The sequence below is a fragment of the Chiloscyllium plagiosum genome, chromosome 9 (genome assembly GCF_004010195.1).
Source record: "Chiloscyllium plagiosum isolate BGI_BamShark_2017 chromosome 9, ASM401019v2, whole genome shotgun sequence".
Lineage (NCBI taxonomy): Eukaryota > Metazoa > Chordata > Chondrichthyes > Orectolobiformes > Hemiscylliidae > Chiloscyllium > Chiloscyllium plagiosum.
The window spans coordinates 79,502,778-79,526,791 of NC_057718.1; the positions used below are offsets into that span (position 1 = coordinate 79,502,778).

Consider the following 24,014-nt stretch of genomic DNA (forward strand, 5'->3'; position numbering starts at 1 on the left):
CTACTATCCAGATGTGTCGTAATTTCATCCTTTATAATAGACTCCAGCATCTTTCCCACCACTGAGGTCAGACGAACTGGTCTATAATTTCCTGCTTTCTCTCTCCCACCTTTCTTAAAAAGTGGTACAACATTAGCCACCCTCCAATCCGCAGGGACTGATCCCGAATCTATCGAACTCTGGAAAATAATCACTAACGCATCCATGATTTCTCGAGCCACCTCCTTCAGTACCCTGACCTCCATTTCACTTGCATCTTACAGTAACTTTGACTATTCTGTATTGTTCAGTGAGCTTCAGGAAAGATTAAAAATAATATAGTGGCAGTGTAAAAGAATATCATAGGGTCTATGATAAGAATATTAATAGGCATCACGTGTAAAAGATTAAAATTTGTATGATGAGTCAAATTATTGTAATAATGCTTTTAAAAATGTTTTTGGTTACAGGAGTATGGTTTATCGAATGAATTTGCTTTCTGAATCATAGAATCACAGGAGGATGTTGAACAACTCAGCTCTTTGGAAAAGCAGCTCACTAAAGCCATTCCCCTCCCTTGTCTTTGTTGTCCAGCAATTTTGTTTCACTTCAAATATTTATCGAATTCCCCAAAAGCCTCAAAGAGATCTGCCTCCAATACACTTTCAGGCAGCGTATACAAAATACCTACATGGCCTTTGCTTCTTTTGTGAATCACTGGTGTTCTCTGATTTCTAAACCTTCCACAAATGGGATCAGTTTCTCCCTATCTAATTGGTTCAGACTCTTCATGATTTTGAACAACTCTATCAAATCTCCTCTTAATCTTCTTTTCTTCAAGTTGGAAAGTCTCAAGTTTTCCAAACTATATGTATAGTTGAATTTCCTCATCCCTGAACCATTCTTGTGACTACTTTCTGCACACTCCCTCATAACTTTGCATCCTTCTGAAGGTTCAATGTCCAGAACTGGACTCAAATGCTGCAGTAGAATTTGAACTAACATCGTAACTCTGTTGCCTTTATAATACATGACCCGATTTGTTATACCCCAAATCCCAAATATTTTATTAACTGTTTTTTCAGCCTGCTCTACCACCCTTAGTGACACTTACAAATATACATCAGGTCCCTTTGCTTCTGCAGCCCCTACAGAATTGACAGTTTTTCCCTGTTCTTCTTACCAACACGAATCACTTCACCTGTCTCTGCATTAAACTACATCTGCAAGTTGTCCACCCATTCCATCAGCCTGTTTAATCTGTCTGAAGAATATCACTGTCCTCCTCATAGCGTACAATACCTCTAATACTGATCATTGGTCACCTGACTTTAATTCTGTTACTTATAATCAAATCCAATGTGCCTTAGGCCCTAGTGTCCTTACCTGTGGGCTGTCGAGGCCTGGATTTAAGTCCCACCTGCTCCAGAGGCATGTAATAATGTCTTTGGGTTTAAAAAAAATCCAAAGTGCTTTCTCCCTTTAGTGGCTCTTTTACAAACAAAGCAATAGAATAGTTATTACTAGAAATTCTTCTGTCTTCCCATGAGAGACAATATTGTTCCAGTCAATTTCAGATAATTTAAATCTCCAACTACTGTAATTGGTTCCTTATTAATCCTTTTCCTTATCTCATTTTACATTTCCAGATTAAGCTTTCTGCCAGGCCTAGGAGTCCATTGCAATTCTCCAAGAATAGTTCACCTCTGTTCTCTTGTATCTATTCTACCCAAAGTCATTCTATATCTGTCCTTTTTTACATTCCATATTTGCTCACTTATGTCTTAGAACTGGAGTTTATAAATAATGTCACTCCATCTCCTTTTGTTTTCTCAATAGTTTCTTTTAAACAATTTCCATCATTCCAAATATGAGTCTCATTGCTTATAATTGTTCGACTGCATCTGTGATATTAGTCATTAACAAGCTATCATCCAGTGCAAGACATTTCATATCACAAATGTTTTTGACAGACGTGTTGCATAAATACAAGGCATTTTACCTTTTCCATTTAATTTATTAACATTTTTACTTTCTCAGTCTCATCCACCATTATTATTAAGTTTTTTACATTTATATTATGTTTTCACAAGTACAACTTAAGGTTTGCATCAGTCAACATGGATCCACTCTTTCACCTGCCACAGCTCCCCCACTTATTTTGCAATCTATGCCTCTTCCCTAATAGGACTTCTGATTAGCTTTCTCTTTCAGTTTAGGCAGAGCACATCTTATTGGTATGGACTGCAATTATTCTAAAAGATATCCCACCTTTTGAGGAATCCAAACCATGATTCCTTACTTCAACACCCTGGTTATCTAGTGGTCAGCCATAGCACATAGAATTGGTGCAATAACTATTTCTGACTCCTGATTGACCATGAAGGATAGACCTGCCCTTCAGATCTGAAATTACCTCCCGACTGCATCTCTCTGTCTTTTCTTTTTAAAGACACTCCTTAATTTCTTTGACCAAGCTTTTGCTGTGGAAAAAATTTCAGTGGCTCAAAGTCAAATATTACTAATACCCTCCTGCGAATCACTCTGAGCCATTTTATGACATGAAATGTGTTTTATAAATTTGAGTTATTGTGTTAAGATTGCTAGATTGCTCAATGAGACTTTCTTTGAGGTCAGTGACAAGTGCCATTATTTCACTGCTGACCATAAAATCTGGGCCAATGGAACTGTCACGGATCAGAAGGAAAAATGCTTCAGTAAAAACAACATCAGCAATTTTAAAACCAATTTCTTTGTCCTAAACGAAACCAAGAGCACACAAAGGAATAATATATAGTGAATTTGAGACGTCCCTGGACATAATGAAATGTAATAATCAATAACACAACCTGGTGTTCTAGTCTCATTGGCATTTACAGAAAAGGTCCATTGCAGGTTTATTCCCTGCATGCTGCCATTTAGATGGTGCTTTAGGAATTGAAAGAAAAAAGAGGCAATTTGTTGCAATGAGATTTATGTTTTGAACAGTATGTGCACCATTTTCTCTCTCCAATTATTCAAAATGGAAACAAGATTCATAAGCCAAAATTTTACAGATTTCAGGGAGCTTGCTGTGTGTGATAGGGTGGGATAGTGATGGTGAGTGAGTAGCTGTGAGGCAGGAGGCAGGTTGCATTAAATCAATTGGGCAGGCAGGGAATGCTATTCTCGTCACCTTCTCTCTGCTGCCAGTAGATGCCAGGCCGCCCACCAATTAAGGCTGATAAGCCTCAACTTCAATTGTCTGCCCTCTGGAGCCTTTTGCATCATGGCCGTCCTGGGATGACTGTAGTTCCAGCACTGTTCTACCACTTGCTGTGGAACTCATGAGACTGAAGAACTGCTTGCCACCTGATTGACAGCTCTTGGAGGTAAAACAGAAGGAGGCTATTCCATTTGTTAATTCCATGGTAAATCTCTGCAGAATAAGTTAGTTAGTCAGTTCAATTTCCCTGCTCTAAACCCACAGCCCTGCAAACCTATTTCTTTCTGGTATCTATCAAATTTCATGAGCATTCACAATGTAAAAGCTTCCTTCTCACATTCGGCAGATCCCTTACACAAAATCTGATAATCTATGTCCCCTTGTCCTGTCTTCTATCAGCTCATGGGAACTGCATTTTGTTTATACAGTCATGGAATCAGACAGCACAAAAACAGACTCTTCGGTCTAACCAGTCCATGCTGAACATAATCCCAAACTAAACTAGTCCCACCTGCCTGCTCCTGGCTCATATTCCTCCAAACATTTCCTATTCATGTATTTATGCAAATGTCTTATAAATGTTGTAATTGTGCCCACATCCACCACTTCCTCAGGAACCTAATTCCACATGCTCTAAATATGTCAATTTTGGACACTTCTACCAAATCAACCTCCTTTGCTCCAAGGAAACCTACAGCCAAATTCCTCATTCCAAAATTCATTCAGGTAGATTTTATCTACACCCTCTCCAGGACCCTCATGTTTTCTAAATGGTGGTGACCAGAGCAGGGTGTAGTACTGTAGTTGTGCTAAACCAGATCTTCATAAATGTTCAATGTAACTTCTCTATTTTTTCACTAATTTTCTCTTTATGAAGAACAAAAATATAAAAAACAAAACTCAATGTGAAGTCCATATGCTTTACTGACTACTCTCTCAATATGTCCTGCCATTTTCAAGAACCCATGCACATGAAATCATAGGTCTCAATATTCCACATTCTTTAGAATTATATTTTAAAGCTATATTGCACCTCCATATTCCTTTGCAAAATGCACATCGTACTTTTCTTACATTAAATTCCACTTGCCATTTGTCTGCCTATTCTGCCAGATCTTCCAGATCCTGTGGAGTCAGTTCATATCATCTTTACTCTTTGCAATACTGATAGGTTTTCAATTTTCCAATATCCAAGTAATATTCATTATTATAAAGTCTGTCTTTTGTTTTGTCAAAAACAATGTTATTTGATAATGGTTTTCCAAGTCAGTGTTTCCAGTACTTAAAATAGCAATTTCTATTTTTTTTTCTTTTCTTTAGAATCAGTCTAATAGCAGTTTCTAAGGTGACTGAATATTTGCATGACTAATTCAGAAGTTCAAAATCCATTAAACTGGACATAGCCTGTTGAGAAAACGTCATTAAAAATAACTATCTTGAAGGAGTGTGAATGGGCTAGCTCCTTAACCATTCCTTTGGCATCCAATGGTGTATCCAATTGGGTGAGGGCCAAGCATTAGATGCCATTACCTTAGGCAATGAAATTGGGCTAAGAAAGGAATTCATCATCATAATCTTATCACGCGGAGTCATGTAGTGGAATCCACTAGCCACAACTATATTTTGGCCAATTGGAGAGAGGGTATTATATGCAAACTAACTAAAAGAAAGTGAGCATTGCAGATGCTGGAGATCAGAGTTGAGAGTGTGCTGCTGGAAAAGCACAGCAGGTAAGGTAGCAACTGAGGAGCAGGAGAATCGATGTTTCAGACAAAAGCCCTTCATCAGGAATGAGACTTGTGGGCCGGGAGGGCTGAGAGTTAAATGGGAGAGGGCTGAGAGTTAAATGGGAGAGGACTGAGAGTTAAATGGGAGAGGGGTGAGACTAACTAAACCTCAGTTATGTTTAAGAAACAGTTCTTGTTTTTAACCTGTAAAAAAGCAGGAAGAGATGCAGAAGAAGCAGGGACCTTGAGTGGGGCATTCTCACTCTCTGTCCAGCTTACAAGTTTGAGTCCTGTCTGTTGTTCAATCATCTACATGTTGCAGGCAGACTTCTAAGAATCAATGCAGCAGTTTCTGCCTCTATAAGAATAGATTCATCATTGCAATTAAAACATTTTGATGGTGAATCCAGAGGGATCGTTAAACTTAGCTTGAAATGAGTCAAGAAATCATTCCAAAAAATCTGTATACCTTTAACTTATTTTGTACTTTTCAAGTATTCCTTAATCTAATCTTTCACTTTGTAATTTATTTGTGCGTGTATATCTGAATGCATGTGTGCATGAAAGCTGGAGTGTTTTTATTAGTTTTATTTGACCGGGTAAAGTACAATAAACTCTATTCAGCTTTCCTTGTAAAAACCTACATGGAATTGTGTGTGTGTATCTTTTTAGACAGCATTACAAAACCATTGAAGTGATGTGGAGCAGAAGAAGGTCATTCAGCCCATCAGGCCTGCACTGACTTGTTAATTGAGTTTCATTACCTGGTGCTTCTTTTCTTCACGTTATGTTTATCAAAAAAAAAATCTTGAATGCCTCAACTGAACCAATTTCTAATGCATTCCCATACACACTAAGTAAAAAATGTTTTTCCCTACTTTGCTTTTTTTGAAGATCACTTTAAATTTATGCCCTTTTGTTCTTGTTTCTTTTATGAGCGAGAACAGTTTTTCCCTATCTATCCTATCCAGCCTATTCATGACTTTGAAAACCTCAATTAGATCTCCTCTTTACCTCCTTCTCTACAAGGAGAACAGTCCCAACTTCTTCAATCTAACCTAATAACTGAAGTTCCTCATCCCTGGAACTATTCTTCTAATCCACTTCTGCACTCTCTCTAATGTGTTCATATCCTTTCGAGAATGTGGCAACCAGAACTGTGGACAATACTCCAGCTGAGGTCTAACACGTTTCTTATACAAGTTCACCATCACTTCTATGCTCTTGTACTCTATGTCTTATTAATAATGTCAAGGATACTGAATGCTTTATTAACTGCTTTCTTCACCTGTCCTGCTAGAATAGTGAGCCTCTGGAATTCTTGTCCATGGAAATCAGTTGAGGCCAAAATATTGAAAATTTTCAAGAAGAAGTTAGATACTGCTCTTGGAACTAAAAACACCAAAATGTATGGTGACAAAGTAAAAACAGAATATTGAGCTGGATGATAAGCCATGATCATGTTGAATGACAGAACAGGTTGAGGGCTAAATGGCCTACTCCTGCTCCTGTTTGTAATATATCTGTAGTTCAATGATATGTACACATCTACACTCAAGGCCCTCTGCTCTTGCACATCCCTTTGAATTTTATTCCCTAGTGTACAGTGCCTTTCAATGTTCTTCCTCCCAAAATGCATCATGTCATACTTTGTGAATTTGCACTGAAATTCATCTGACACTTATCTGCACACTCCACCAACCCGTCTATGGCATTCTGGAGTTCTTCATTGTCCTCCTTACACTTTACAATTCTTCCAAGTTTTGTGTCATCTGCAAATGTTGAAATTGCCCCTGCATTCCAAGATCTAAATCATTAATATAGATCAGGAGAAACAAGGGTTGCAATACCCATCCCTGGGGAATTTCATTACACACCTTGCACCAGCCCGAAAGATATTCATTGACCATTACTCACTGTTTCCTATCACTCAGCCAATTTTGTATTCAAATTGCTATTGGCTCTATTACTTATCATTTCTCTCACAAGTCTGTTGTGTGGCACTGCATCAAATTCTTCTGAAAATCCATGTATACTACATCAATAGTGTTACCCTCATCAGGCCTTTCTGTTAATTCTATCTCAAATAATTGTCTCTCAAGGGTTCCCCAAAACTGAAGTTAAATTGACAAGTCTTTAATTGTTGGACTTATCCTTACAACCTTTCTTGGACAAGGCTGTTAATGTTAGCAATTTTCCAGTTTTCTAGCATGTCTCCCCAAATCTAGGGAAGACTGAACTATTGTGGCCAGTTCCCCACTTTAACTTCCTTCAAAATCCTTGGATGCATCTTATCTCATCTGTGCCTTGTTAACAGGCAAAACTGAGGACTGCAGATGCTGGAAACCAGAGTCCAGATTGGAGTGGTGCTGGAAAAGCACAGCAGGTCAGGCAGCATCCGAGGAGCAGGAAAATCGACGTTTCGGGCAAAAGCCCTTCATCAGGAATACAGGCAGGGAGTCTCCAAGGTGGAGAGATAAATGGGGGTGGGGAGGGGGGATGAGCTGGGGAGAAGGTAACAAAGAGTACAATAGGAGAATGGGGGTGAGAATGAAAGTGATGGGTCAGAGAGGAGGATTGGGGAAGGTAGCAAAGAGTACAATGGGTGTGTGGGGGTGGAGATGGAAGTGATAGATCAGAGGGGAGGGTGGAGCAGATAGGTGGGAAGGGAGATAGGCAAGTAGGACAGGTCATGGGGACAGCGCCGAGCTGGAAGGATGGAACTTGGGTAAGGTGGGGTGAGGGAAAATGAGGAAAATGGTGAAGTCCGCATTGATGCCCTGGAGTTGAAGTGTTCCAAGGCAGAAGATGAGGCATTCTTCCTCCACGTGTCAGGTGGTGAGGGAGTGGCGGTGGAGGAGGCCCAGGACCTGCATGTCTTCAGCAGAGTGGGAGGGGCAGTTGAAATGTTAGGCCATGGGGCAGTGGGGTTGATTGGTGCGGGTGTCCTGGAGATGTTCCCTGAAGCACTCTGTGAGGAGGCGACCGGTCTCCCCATTGTAGAGGAGACTGCATTGGGAGCAACGGATGCAGTAAATGACATTAGTGGATGTGCAAGTGAAGCTTTGATGGATGTGGAAGGCTCCTTTGGGGCCTTGGATGGAGGTGAGGGAGAAGGTGTGGGCGCAGGTTTTGCAATTCCTGCGGTGACGGGGAGGGTGCCAGGATGGGAGGATGGGTTGTTGGGGGGCGTGGACCTGACCAGGTAGTTACAGAGGGAACAGTCTTTGTGGAAAGCGGAAAGGAGTCGGGAGGGAAATATATCTCTGGTGATGGGGTCTGTTTGGAGGTGACGGAAATGTCGACGGATGATTTGGTTTATGCGAAGGTTGGTAGGGTGGAAAGTGAGGACTGGAGGGGTTGTGTTCTTGATACGGTTGGAGGGGTGGGTTTTAGGGCGGAGGTGCGGGATGTGGATGAGAAGTGTTGGAGAGCATCTTCAACCACGTGGGAAAGGAAATTGCGATCTCTAAAGGAGAAGGCCATCTGGTGTGTTCTGTGGTGGAACTGGTCCTCCTCAGAGCAGATATGGCGGAGGTGGAGGAATTGGGAATACGGCTGAGGTGGAGGAATTGGGAATACAGCAGAGATGTTTGGCTGAACTTGTCCTCACCCTTAACAATTTCTCCTTCAAATCCTCCCACCTCCTCCAGAGCAAAGGGATAGCCATGGGCACCCGTATGGGCCCCAGCTATGCCTGTCTCTTTGTCGGCTACGTGGAACAGTCCATCTTCCATAGTTACACTGGCACCACTCACCACCTCTTCCTCCGCTACATTGATGACTGCATCGGCGCCACATCGTGCTCCCACGTGGAGGTTGAGCAATCCATCAACTTCACCAACATATTGCACCCTGACTTTATATTCACCTGGACCATCTCTGACACCTCCCTCCCCTTTCTGGACCTCTCCATCTCCATTAATGATGACCGACTTGACACTGACAATTTTTACAAACCCACCGACTCCCACAACTACCTGGATTACACCTCTTCCCGTCATACCTCCTGCAAAAATGCCATGCCATATTCCCAATTCCTCCGCCTCTGCTGCATCTGCTCCCAGGAAGACCAGTTCCACCACAGAACACACCAGATGGACTTCTTCTTTAGAGATCGCAATTTCCTTTCCCATGTGGTTGAAGATGCCCTCCAACGCAGCTCATCCACATCCCGCACCTCCGCCCTCAAACCCCACCCCTCCAACCGTAACAAGAATAGAACCCCCCTGGTCCTCACTTTCCACCCAACCAACCTTCGCATTAACAGCATCATCCGCTGACATTTCTGCCACCTCCAAACGGACCCCACCACCAGAGATATATTTCCTTCCCCACCCCTTTCCGCTTTCCACAAAGACTGTTCCCTCCGTGACTACCTGGTCAGGTCCACGCCCCCCAACAACCCACCATCCCATCCTGACACCCTCCCCTGCCACCGCAGGAATTGCAAAACCTGCGCCCACACCTCCCCCCTCACCTCCATCCAAGGCCCTAAAGGAGCCTTCCACATCCATCAACGTTTCACCTGCACATCGACTAATATCATTTATTGCATCCGTTGCTCCCAATGCGGTCTCCTCTACATTGGGGAGACTGGATGCCTCCTCGCAGAACGCTTCAGGGAACATTTCTGGGACACCCGCACCAATCAACCCCACCGCCCCGTGGCCCAACATTTCAACTCCCTTCCCACTCTGCTGAGGACATGCAGGTCCGGGGCCTCCTCCACTGCCGCTCACTTACCACCCGACGCCTGGAGGAAGAATGCCTCATCTTCTGCCTTGGAACACTTCAACCCCAGGACATCAATGTGGACTTCACCAGTTTCCTTATTTCCCCTTCCCCCACCTTACCTCAGTCCCAATCTTCCAGCTCAGTACTGTCCTCATGACCTGCCCTACCTGTCAATCTCCCTTTCCACCAATCCACTCCACTCTCCCCTCTGATCTATCACCTCCATCCCCACACCCATTCACCTATTGTACTCTTTGCTACCTTCTCCCCAGCCCCACTACCCCCCCATTTATCTCTCCACCCTGGAGGCTCCCTGCCTTTATTCTTGATGAAGGGCTTTTGCCCAAAACGTCGATTTTCCTGCTCCTCGGATGCTGCCTGACCTGCTGTGCTTTTCCAGCACCACTGTAATCTAAACTCTGGTTTCCAGCATCTGCAGTCCTCACTTTTGTCCTGGGCCTTGTTAACAGTCTATCCAATACTTTCGCCCAATCAATTTTGAACCCTTCAAATGACTGAGTTCCCTCCTCTGTCACCATGGACTGTGTAGTAGCTCTTTGGTAAAGACAGATGCAAAGTATTCATTAGACTCAGCCATCCCCTCTGCCTTCAGCTGTAAATCCTCCCTTTTACCACCCGTTTATTATTTACAGAGGAACCTCGATTATCCAGCATTCGATTATCCGAATATCGGATTGTCTGGCAAGATCGCAATGTTCCAGTGTTTGGCTAAACTATGTTAACCGGCATTCGATCGTGCGGAATTCAATTAACCGAACGAAGGTGTTCCAAAGGCATGAGAGGCACTAACAATTGGAGGTTGTTTTTTCATCATATGTACAATAATCTCAACAGCAGCTGTCTGAGAATTTACTCAACTTTCAACAGATACTAAGAGTTAGTGTCAATGCTGTGGAACAAGGAGTCTTCAATTGGAAGAAGAATGTCTCATCTTCCTTGGGATCCTACAGTCACATGGCATTAACATTAACTTCACCAGTTTCCAAATCTCCCCTCTCCCACCTCATCCCAGATCCAATCCTCCAACTCGATACTGCTCTCTTGACCTATTTGAAATGTCCATCTTCCTTTCCAACTATCTGCTCCACCCTCCCCATCGACCAATCACAATTACCTCCCACTTGCATACACCTATTGCCTTCCAACCTACCTTTCGCCCAGCCCCAGCCCCATCTCCCTGTTTATATCTCAGCCCTCTGCCTCCTTCACATTCCTGATGAAGGGCTTATGCCCGAAACATCGACTCTCCTGTGCCTCGGATGCCGCCTGACCTGCTGTGTCTTCCACCACACGTTTTGACCCTGACTGTCCAGCATCTGCAGTCCTCACTTCCTCCTTTATAAGTAACTGGTCAATTACTTGAACAAAAACATGCTATATCTGTAAAACACAATGTTTCTGCCAAAAGATGTACGGACCTTGGAGTGCAGGTTCATAGCTCCTTGAAAGTGCAGTCACAGGTAGATAGGATAGTGAAGAAGGCGTTTGGTATGCTTTCTTTTATTGGTCAGATTATTGAGTACAGGAGGTGGGAGGTCATGTTGCGGCTGTACAGAACATTGGTTAGGCCGCTGTTGGATTATTGCGTGCAATTCTGGTCTCCTTCCTATCGGAAAGATGTTGTGAAATTTGAAAGGGTTCAGAAAAGATTTACAAGGATGTTGCCAAGGTTGGAGGATTTGAGCTATAGGGAGAGGTTGAATAGGCTGGGTCTGTTTTCCCTGGAGCGTCGGAAGCTGAGGGGTGACCTTATAGAGGTTTATAAAATCACGAGAGGCATGGATAGGATAAATAGACAAAGTCTTTTCCCTGGGGTGGGGGAGTCCAGAACTAGAGGACATAGGTTTAGAGTGAGAGGGGAAGGATATAAAGGAGACGTCAGGGGCAACTTTTTCACTCAGAGGGTGGTACATGTATGGAATGAGCTACCAGAGAAAGTGGTGGAGGCTAGTAAAATTGCAACATTTAAAGGGCATCTGGATGGGTATATGAATAGGAAGGGTTTGAAGGGATATGGGCCAGGTGCTGGCAGATGGGACTAGATTGGGTTGGGATATCTGGTTGGCATGGATGAGTTGGACTGAAGTGTCTGTTTCAATGCTGTACATCTCTATGACTCTCTGACTTCAAGTAGAACACAGTCAGAGAGCAACTAAAGGGAAAATGGCTATTCTCACACTGATTGACTAGAGCAACTTAAAATTGAAGAGAAATCAAACTTAGTTCTGAGGAAGGGTCACTGGACCCGAAATGTTAACTCTGATATCTCTGCACAGATGTTGCCAGAGCTGCTGAGCTTTTCCAGCAACTTCTGTAATTGTTTCTGATTTACAGCATCCGCAGTAAACCAGTAATGAATTTATATGCACTTCACAATCATGGATTCTCACTCTTGATGAAGACTGCATGTTTTGCCCTCAAATTCTTTCAAAAAGTCAAAGAAGTTGGACAACACAGGACTAAAAGTACCTTTAAGCATTAGTGCACTAAATTATTTCAGAACAAACTATAGCATCACATTAAAAGTTAGCAACAAGCTATTTTGCCTCTATATTCCCCGGAGGATTCCACATCCTTTAATGAAACAGGTTTGGAAGCAACTTCAGGAAATGATCAGAATCAGAATAATTTTCCTGTTGATAAAAGCTAATCAAATGGTGTTCAGGCATGGTTACTATCACTTAACCCAACGTGACAGCATTACAGCATATAATGAGGAACTTATTTATGAAACTAGCCACTCCAGCCACAGTGTGCAGTGGCCAACAAGTCAAAATAGGCTCAAACAACAACGACAGCGATAGAAGAAGGATCAAGGAGATGCCATTCATGGTTCTTGAAGGGTGGCCCAACCAAACCCCAGTGGCTTCATCATGAAGTACTATTTTGAGCACTGACAGCAATTCACAATCATGGACTGGTGTTTCATGAAAGGTTGGTCATTCTAGCTTGACCGAGGGAAGATACATCAGAGGCACTTGACAATTGCCAAATTCAGAGCCAGAGCTTAGATATTGGTATGGCAACCAGGAATTGCAAAAGAGATTAGGACCTCATAGCTGACAATGACATTTTGCTCTTCACAAGCTTGAGCAGTCAATGATAACTATCACTTCATCACCAAACGCAGGGGAACAGATCTATTTATATTTGATGTGCAGTTGTACTTTATTGCTCTTCACTAAATTTCATTGTGGATAGAAGTAAAAGATATGTAATGCCATAGTTATATTGTCAGGATCTTGCCTGAAATATTTGATGCACGTGGGGTTTCATGTGTCAGAGAATGGACCACAGTTTGCTAACATGTCCGTCGGCTAATTTTCTGAAGGTTCTAGATTTGAACACATAATAAGCTCCTATGCATAAAGCCATGCTATTATTGCCAATATTGGAGTCAAGGGCAGCCTCCAATATTGATCCTCGGCTTCAGGCACGGTCAGTCAACAACCTGATGCAGTCACAGTCAGGGGATCCATGCCTCTACAGTTTAGGGAGTAGCCCACGGTCAGACCCATAGGTCCAGTGCAATCAGTCTGGGGAATGGTGGTAAAACAATTGGGGAGCTGTACAAATTAAACGTCTTCCATTCATCATTCAGGCTGTTTAATTAAAACACTCAAGTCGGGGGCTATGGTCAGTACTGATGTCCATCCACTAAATGTCAACAGGGAGAACAGGTAATTGTCAGGGGCCATTGCTGTGGGAGGGAAGCTGAAAACTTAATTGTGGGGATTGCATGCTAAGATGCAGAGGTGATTGCAATTATGAATAGGAGTAACTCAATATTTAAAAGGGGAGACAATACTGCATAGTAGGGAAAGGGATAATGTAACTGTCACTAGCATCCTGGCTTCCATGTGGGTACAGGTAACACTGTATCTGGCATGCTGACTGAATGCAGGGGGTGCAATGATCACTCAAATTTTTTTACTGGCTGCGCAGGAGGCCTACGTGCTGCAATGGCTTCTGGAACAGGAAGTCAATTACTGGCGTACCGATGCTAATTGCCATGTGTAGAATATCAGAACGGCATCACATGTGCGCATCCACATAACTTGGAAGGAATGTTGCTGGGGGGGCTTAAAGGGGGTTAACTAGCTGAAGCAACCTTATCACTAATAAATATTTTAAGCCATCTGTAAAGATTCGCCTTGTGTCTTTTGTCAGTATTCAGAATTAATTATGTTAAATAAATGGTATTACCTATAGGCAGACTTATTGGAAGAGACCCAAAAACAGGACTGTTCCCCCACCCTGACTTGCACGCTGATTCTCACCCTCCTCAAGCCAAAATAGGTAATTTGTACTTTTATAGTAGTATTGAGTTTTATTTTAAGCATGAGACAGTATGATTAGACAGTTAACAAAGTGCAGTGTTGATATTTGTCATTCTGAGGACAGAAAACTGATTGTTCACACCACTATTACTATATGTCTTACAAATATGCAAAATAATTTAGCTAACCAATAGAAAATTGTGCCTCAGTTGAGTTTGACTTCAATTCACTTTCTATCAAGAGGAGGGAGTTCATATAGTGGCATGTGCTTTATCTAATTAATCAATATGGACTGAGTGCCCTCTATGACAATCAATGGGCCTTTCTAATGTTAGTGAGACAGTTTGCAGAAAATGTGGTGTTCGTGTAACAGTGCACTCACACACACAAGCACACATATACAATCACGATCACACTCACACAGACCCTCTCTCGTACACATGCTCTCTCTCAGACACACACACCCCCACACTCACGCACACCCTCTTATGGGATATACTCCTTCCCACTCACTAGCACACACATACTCTCTCTCTCTCTCTCACATACATGCGTACACACACACACATAAGCCGATGGGGTGAATTTGTATTTGCAGATTTGTTTTTGCAGATACATTCTATTTTGTTCAAAAAGCTTACAAATGATGGGCAGTCAGTCCATGTGACATTTTTTCAAATCCTACTTTGGAAATAAGACCAGTCTGACTCAAGGTTGGGATACAGGCAGACACTAACCACACACCTTTAATGCATTCGCTGAGCTGAGATGTCACCTTAAGTTATTGAATCCCTACAGTGTGGAAACAGGCCCTTTGGCCCAACAAGTCTACACAGATCCTCTGAAGAATAATCTATCCAGACCCATTACCCTACCCTATTATTCTATATTTACCCCTGACTAATGCACCTAATCTACACATCCCTGAACACTATGGACAATTTAGCATGGCCAATTCACCTAATTGGCATATCTTTGGATTGTGGGAGGAAACTGGAGCACCTGGAGGAAACCCATGCAGACACAGGGAGAATGTGCAAACTCCACATAGATAGTCGCCTGAGGCTGAAATCTAACCCTGGTGCTGTGAGGCAGTAGTGCTAACCACTGAGCCACTGTGCCACCCTGAGTGTGACTTGAAAGAAGTTCTGAGATTTACATATTAATGAATCGAAACCTGCAACCCCATTCTGCATGATTAAATACTTAACAGCCATCTAGATTTGTTCAATACATTGCATCAGTTGTATCACAGTTTGATCTTTTACTATAAATTCTGTGTCATATGATCCTACCCCATGAGCTACCTAATGAAAGAGCAGCGCTCTGAAAGCTTGTACTTTCAAATAGGCCTGTTGGACTATAACCTGGTGTTGTGTGATATTTACTTGGTCCACCCAAGTCCAACACCAGCATCTCCACATCATGGCTATCATTGAAACAAAGAATTATCATTAATCAGGCTAAATCTTAGAAATAATTTAATCTGGTGCAAATCCAGTACATCAATTGTGCAATTAGTCTGTTTTGAAACATCAGCCTTCCCATCATCTTATGTTTTATTGTAGGTGTTTTAGTGTTAGCTAATCATAAAAATCTTCTATAATTAAATGTACATTTATCATATCTTAGTGCCTTTACCCATGTATTCTAGTCCAGCCCTTTAATTCCATAAATTAGGAGTTTGGACAATGTCAGGAGCTGTCCTGTATTCTTTCAATGTTACATAGTTGACTTTTCAAGCTCTGAAATTGGATCAAATTTTAGAATAAATATTTTGGACCCATAATTCATTGGCTACTATGACAGTGGAGCAAAGACATGTATTACCTATTTCTCGATTTTTACTGCGATTGACATTGGTTTACATTTTAATTTAAAAATAGCGGAAAAGGTAAATGTTTTGTGCTTAATCTTACCCCACAACCTACTCCATTTTGTTGCAGACACTCAATCCTACGTAGACCTGCATCAGGAAGAAGTCCAGCTCCACAACCTGGTCTTGGGCACAGAACCCCACCCATCTGTAGCACACATTCCTCCGCAGCGTAGCGCTGATAACGATCATACTGCAAATGGAGATGTTCAGCAGTTAAAACAAGGGGATTTTTGTAATTCACTGAATCAACAGAGTGCAACTTCTAGTATAATCATAAAAGCAAATTACTGCGGTTGCTGGAATCTGAAACCAAGAGAAAATGCTGGAAAATCTCAGCAGGTTTGAGAGCATCTGTAAGGAGAGAAAAGAGCTGACGTTTCGAGTCTAACTGACCCTTTGTCAAAACTTTTCACTGTTCTGTACCTCTTATTTCTTGATTGTCTCTCTTTCTCTCGCTCCCCACTCTCTCATCACCTTTTTCCTCTCCTCTTCCCCCTTTGCTACCCTTCTCCCCTGTTTTCCATTTTGCCTCTGCTTCACCCATCCCCCACATATTTTGTCACATAGCACCGGCTTCAGCCTTGGTCATTCACAGCTCCTAATCTCCCCATAATCTCTCTATGCACTGTCATTATCATCTCTTTATTGCTACCTTTGCTTCTGGAGCCATGACTCACCTTCTCTCAGCCTAGTATAAATACCTCCCTATTTCTCCCTCTTTTTAGCTTTGACCAAGGGTCAGTTAGACTTGAAACGTCAGCTCTTTTCTCTCCTTACAGACACTGCCAGACCTGCTGAGATTTTCCAGCATTTTCTCTTCTAGTATAATCATTTGGTTGTTACCTACTGATATATTAACAAAGGTAGGAACATATCACAACACCAATTTCAGATAATAATCCTCTGTCCTGGCCCATCCACATTGACACTACAATCAAGAAAGTCCACCAACATCTCTATTTCCAGGAAAGACTAAGGAAATTTGCATGTCCACAATGACTCATCAATTTTCTTAAATGTACCATAGAAAGCATCCAATGCATATATATGCAAATCAAGGATCACAGGCATAGTTCAATGATTGTGTGTTTATACACTGCAATATAAATGCACATTGTTGATCTTTATCCAATGTTAAAAGCACTTTTCAACAATAACAACTTACATTTATATTCATGAAAGTTTTAACATGGATTCTCTGGTGATTAGAGTTATATATGACACATGGGAAGACAGTTGTGGTTGTTGGCAGTCAGACATTTTAGGTCCAATATATCTCTGCAGGAGTTTCCCAGGCCCAGTGTCCTAGGCTCAACCATCTTCAGCTGCTTCATCAATGATGTTCCCTCCATCATAAGGTCAGAAGCACGGATGTTTGCCGATGATTGCACCATGTACAGCACAATTTGCGACTCCACAGATACTGAAGCAGTTCCATATCCAAATGCAACTGGATCTGGACAATATCCAAGCTTAGTTTGACAAGTGGCAAGTAACATTTGCCAGGCTATGGCACAAATAAGACCATCACAAATAAGAGAAAAGCTAACCACCGTGCCTTGACGTTTAATGATTTTAGCTGAAAATGTGTTGCTGGAAAAGTGCAGCAGGTCAGGCAGCATCCAAGGAGCAGGAGAATTGATGTTTCAGGCATGAGCCCTTCTTCAGGAATGTTTTTAATGATTTTACCATCACTGGATTCTCTACTATCAACATCTTGGGATTACCACTAACCAGAAACTCAACTTGACTCATCACATAAATATAGTGACTATGCAATCAATTCAGAGACTAAGAATACTGTGGAGAATAATATATATCCTCACTCGCCAAAGCCTGTCCACAAGACACACATCATGATGTGGAGGGCCAATGTGCTCAACACCATCAACTGCCAATTTCCAGAAGCCATTCTACAAATCATCCACTTCATCCTCGACCACAATTGTCTTCATCTTTGACAACCAGTTCTTCATCCAAACACATGGATCAGCCACAGGGACCGAATTTGTACCCCAATATGCCAACATTTTCATGCACAATTTTGAGCAAGGCTTCTTCACTGCACGGGACCTCTGACCAATGCTATACACCAGACACATCAACAACATTTTCTTCCTTGGGACTCATGGCGAGGAGTTACTGAAATGACTACACAATGACATCTACAACTTTCATCCCACCATCAGTGTTACCATGGATTACTCTTCAAAATCTGACTCATTCTTGGACACGCATCTCCATCAAGGACGGACACCTCAGTACCTCACACTTCCTGCAAGCCCACGAATACCTCACAATGCTGCACTTCTCTAGGCTCCATCCTAAACATATTAAGGAAACCAACCCCTATGGACAAGCATTTCACATACACAGGATCTGCTCAGATGAGGAGCAAGATGACAGACAACTAAAGATTTTGAAGGATGCACTCATAAGAATGGGATATGATGCTCAACTCTCCGATCGTCAGTTTCGACATGCCACAGCAAAAAAAAACAGAAGATAGAAAAAAGGTATGACCAAAAGAGCACCCTTCGTCGTCCAATACTTCCCGGAACAGACAACGAGGAGCATCTCACCATGATCATCCCTACACCTCCCACTTCTCGCCTTCAAACAACTGCCAAACCTAAAACAGACCATTGTTTGCAGCAAACTACCCAGCCTTCAGGACAACATTGACCACTACACCGCACAACTTTACCATGGAAACCATGGCAAGACATGTCTGATCATCGACGTGGATGCTACCATCACATGTAGGAACACCACCCACCATGGTCATGGCAAACACTCATGTGACTTGGCCACAGTTGTCCATTTCACACATTGAAGGCAAGGATGTCCCAAGGCATGGTATATTGGTGAGTGCATGCAAACACTACAACAAAGGATGAATAGACACTGCACAACAATAGCCAGACAGGAATGTTCCCTCCCAGTCAGGGAATACTTCAGCGGTCAAGGACATTCCGCCTCCGATCTTTAGGTAAGTGTCCTCCAAGGTAGTCTGAGAGATATACAACAGCGCAGAATCATGGAGCAGAAACTGATAGCCAAATTGCATACCCATGAAGATGGCCTCCGCCATGATCTTGGTTCATGTCGCGCTACATGTGACCCCATCATACTGCTCTGCATTTGTAAAATCTTCTTTACTATCCTGTTTTGACACATTACCTTGAAATATTGTCATGACCTTTCTACCTTAATTAGTTTGTACAGTTTTGGATTACTTATTATTTTGGTTAGACCCTCGGCGTGTGACTCTTATACCTATCATGTTATTCCACTCATTTGTTTTTTTCTCAGCACTACCTTATTTTTAGTTTTTTTGCATTTGTTTCTCTGCCTTATTGAATCTGATGATAGCTCACCCCTTTGCTTGTTATTCAGCTGTTGACACTTTACTCACTCTGTCCAACACTCTTTATCACCTTCAGAGAGCTATTATTCGGCCCTTCAAAACTCCACTCACACCATTTGCATGGTCTTTTGATCTCTGTGCCCATTGATTTCTGTCTATAAATTCTGTGCCTGTGTGTTTCTTTCTCACCTCACCTGACAAAGGGGCAATACTTGTGAATTCAAATAAAAACCTGTTGGACTATAACCTGGTATTGTGTAACTTCTGACCAAGGCACAAGTCAGGAGTGTGATTGAATACTCCTCACTTGCCTGGACGATTACAGCCCCTAACAACCCAGGAAGCTTTAAATCATCCAGGACAAAGCAGCCAGCTTGATTAGCACTAGGTCCACAAGCATCCACTCCCTCCATCACTGAGGTCCAGTAGCAGCAGTATGTACTATCTACAAGGTTCACTGCAGAAATTCATCAAACTCCTCAGACAGCATCTTCAAATCAAAGTCAAGATTAGAGTGGTGCCCGAAACATCAATTTTCCTGCTCCTTGGAGGCTGCCTGACCTGCTGTGCATTTCAGCACCACGCTAATGTTGACTCTAATCTTCAGCATCTGCAGTCCTCACTTTCGCCACCTTCAAATCCAAGACCACTTCCATCTCTAATTTATAGATGGCGCTAAAAGGTGCAGGAGCGCACTTAAAAGGGATATCGGAAGAGCAAAAAGAGGGTATGAGATGGATCTAGGAGAAAGTGAGGACTGTAGATGCTGGAGATCAGAGTCGAGAGTATGGTGCTGGAAAAGCACAGCAGGTCAGGCAGCATTCGAGGAGCAGGAAAATCGACGTTTCGGGCAGGAGCCCTTCATCATATGAGATGGATCTGGCAGATAAGGTTAAAGATAAACCCAAGAGGTTTATAGCTATATTCAGAGTAAAAGGGTGGGAAGGGAGAGAATGGGTCCCATTAAAGATCAGCATGGTCGTCTATGTGTGGAACCACAGGAGATGGTGGAGATTTTTAATGAATACTTCTCAGTATTTACTGGGGAGAGAATCATGGATGTTAAGGAAATAAGGGAGGCAAGTAGTGATGTTTTGGACTGTAAATATATATATATATATATATATATATTATATAAAACAAGAGACGAGGCATCTGCAGCATTAAAGTGCATTAAGGTGGATAAATCCCCTGGGCCTTATCAAGTCTATCCTCAGATGTTGTGGGAGGGTAGGAAGAAATTGCAGAAGTCCCTGAAGAGATTTCTGCTCCATCTTTAGCCACTGATGAAGTTCTGGAATACTGGAGGGTGGCTAATGTTGTTCCATTGTTTAAGAAAGATAGCAAAGACAAGCCAGGGAACTACAGTCTGATATCAGTGGTAGGCAAGTTGTTGGAGAAGATACTGAGGGACAGTCAAGGTCTGACTAGGAATAGTCAGCATGGATTTGTGCACAAAAAGTCATGTCTGACAAATCTTTTAGAGCTTTTTGAAGACATAACCAAGAGGATAAATGAGGGTAGGGCAGTGGATGTTGTCTGTCTGGACTCTAGTGTTGCTTTTGACAAGGTCCCGCAATGCAGTCATGAAGGTTAGGTTGTATGGAATCCAGGGAGATCTAGCTAATTGGATTCAAAATTGGCTTGATGGTAGGAAGCAGAGAGTGATAGTGAAGGCTTAGGACTGGAGGCTTGGGACTCATGGTGAGGCACAGGGGTTGGTACTGAGACCTTGGTTATTTGTTATTTACATAAATGATCTGGGTCTGAATGTACAAGGCATGATTAGGAAGTTTGTGGAAGATATAAAATTAAGAGGTATTATTGATAGCAAAGAAGGCTATCAAAAATTGCAGAAGGATCTTGATCAGATGGGGAAGTGGATTGAGGATTGGCAAATGCAATTCAATACAGAGAAGTCCGAGTTGTGGCACTTTGGAAAGTCAAACCAAGGTAGCGTTTATACAGTAAATGGTATGATCCAGATGAGTGTTGTGGAACAGAGGGACCTAGGAACACAAGTACGCAGTTCATTGAAAGCGGCATCACAGATAGACAGAATGGTGAAAAAGGCATTTAGCATGCTGGCCTTCATCAGTCAAGGCATTGAGTGGAGGAGTTGGGATGTTAGGTTAAGTTGTATAAGTCATTGGTGAGGCTGCACTTGGAGTATCATGCACAGTTTTGGTCACCCTGTTATGGGAAAGACATAGTTAAACTGGAAAAAGTGCAAAGAAGACTTACGAGGATGTTGCCAGGACTAGTAGGCCTGAGTTAGAGAGAGAGATTGGTCAGGATAGGATTGTATTCCTTGGCATATAGGAGAATGAGCGGTGACCTTATTGAGGTGTATTAAATTATAAGGGGCATAGATAGGATGAATGCATATTCCCAGGGATGGGGAATTAAAAATAAGAAAGCATAGATATAAGGTGAGAGGGGAAAGATTTAAGAAGGACCTGAGGGGCAACTTCTTCATGCAGGGATGATGTGTATATGGAATGGGCTGCCAAAGAAAATGGTTGAGGCAAGTACAATAGCAACATTTTTAAAAAATGGATAGGTACATGGATGGGAAGGGTTTGGAGGGATATGGACCAAATGCAGGCAATTGGAACTAGCTGAATGGGCATCATGGTCAGCATAGACCTTTTTGGGCTGTTTCTATGTTGTATTGAACTATGATTCTATCTAGAAGGTCAGGGCAGCAGATATATGGGAACACCAGCATCTTCAAGTTCCCCTCCAAGCTACCCACTATCCTGACTTGGAAATTTATCGCTGTTCCTTCACTGTCGCTGGGTCAAAATCCTAAAATTCCCTCCCTAATGGCATTGTGGGTTAACCCATAGCTGGTGGACTGCAAGAAGGCACCTCACTACCACCTTCTCAAGGGTAACTAGGAATGGGCAATAAATGCTGGCCAGCCAGCAATGCCCACATGCCACAAATGAATTTTAAAAAAGCCCCAAGTTGCAAGGAACTATTAGATTAAGTGATGAAAAGCTGGATAAAAAAGTTAGACATTTAAGGGGTTGGTTTTGAACATGGGGGCATGATCAAGATGTTCAGGATTTTTAATAGTGTAGAAATTAGTGAGGAGGATAGTTGTAAACTGCTGTAGAATATCAATGGAGTGAACAGGTAGGCAGTGCAGTGGCAAACGTAATTCAATCTGGAGAAGTGTGAGGTAATGCACCTGGGAAAGGCTATCAAGGCGAGGACTCACACTATAAATGGTAGGACGCTGGCAACTACTGAAGATCAGAGGAGTCCTGTTGTCTATATTCACAGATTCCTGCAGGTAGCAGGGCAGGTAGGGAATTACTTAAGAAGGCCTATGGGATGTTTCCACACTGTAGGGATTCTATGATTCTAGGGATATTTCCTTTATTATCCAAGGTATGAAATAGAAGAGCAAGGAGGTTATGGTGAAAATATATAACTGGTTAGGCCATAATTGGAGTATAGTGTGTAGTTCTGATCACTACATTACAGGAATGATGTGATTGCAATAGAATCATAGAGTCATAATGATCTACAGCACTGAAAAAAAGGCTATTTTGCCCTTTGCATGTGAGCTGATCAAAACAACCACCTACCTATTCTAATTCCATTTTCAGCACTTGATCCATAGTCTTGCATGCCTTGGCATCATAAGTGCACATCAAAAAACTTCTTAAATATTATGAGGGTTTCCATCTCTACATGGTGAGTTCCAAATTCTCTGGTTGAAATCGCTTTTTCTCACATCTCCTGTAAACATTTCTGCCCCTTCCCTTAAATCTGTGTCCCTTGGACATTGAACCTTCCATCAAGGAGACAAGTTTATTCATGTCTACACTATCTATGTCCCTCATAATTTTATACATTCAATCGTGTCCCCTCTTGATCTCTTTTGTTCTAAAGAAAACAATCCCAGTCTGTCCAATTTACCTTCATAACTGAAATTCCCCAGCCCAGGCAACCCTAGTAGCCTCTCCAATGCTATCATATCCCTTCTATAATGTGGATTCCAGAGCTGCACAAAATACTCTATCTATGGCCTAACCATTGTTTTATACACTTCCAGCATAACCTCCCTGCTCTTAAACTCTATGCCTCAGCTAATAAAGGCAAGTTTACCATATGCCTTCTTAAACACTTTATCCACCTGTTCTGATGCCATGAGGGACCAGTAGATATGCACTTCAAAGTTCCTCTGTTACCTGGTACTTCCCAAGATCTTACTATTCATCATGTATTACCTTGCCTTGTATGTCCTACCTACTTCATCACCTCACGATTGAATTCCATTACCCATTGGGAAGCCCATTTGACCAGCCTGAATATATATCCACTTGTTAGTCTAAGGCTATCCTCCTCACCATTTACCAACCCTAAATTTTTGAATCATCTGCAAACTTATTGATCAACCCTTCTCCATTCAAGTCTAAATCATTTATGTTAATCACAAACAATGAGGGCTCCAATACCGAACCTTGTGGGACCTCACCAGACACAGACTTCTAATTGGAAAATGCCTCTCAACCATCACCCTCTTCTTCCTTCCACTCAGGAAACTGAGGATTCAATTTGCCAAACTTCCTTTGGATCTCATGGGATCTTACCTTTGCTATCAGTCTCCCGTGCAGAATCTTATCAAGAGTCATTCTGAAGTCCAAGTAGATTACATCAAAAACATTGTCCTCATCTTCAAACCTGGTCACATCTTTGGAAAGTTTAATCATTGGGTCAGACATTACCTCCATTTAACAAAACCATGCTGACTGTTCTTGATTAATGCCTGCTTCTCCAAATGTAGATTAATTCTGTC

At 42.2% G+C, this 24,014-nt stretch overlaps 1 protein-coding gene across 3 annotated transcripts in view; it reads right to left on the reverse strand.

Moving 5' to 3' along the window:
- prkn (parkin RBR E3 ubiquitin protein ligase) overlaps positions 1-24,014 on the reverse strand; it is a 1,109,690-nt gene that overhangs the window by 89,290 nt on the left and 996,386 nt on the right. For all 3 annotated transcript variants that reach the window (XM_043696308.1, XM_043696306.1, XM_043696307.1), the window contains one exon: positions 15,869-16,018. In XM_043696308.1, coding sequence (XP_043552243.1) covers positions 15,869-16,018 — 150 coding nt within the window. The remainder of the gene's footprint in view (positions 1-15,868; positions 16,019-24,014) is intronic.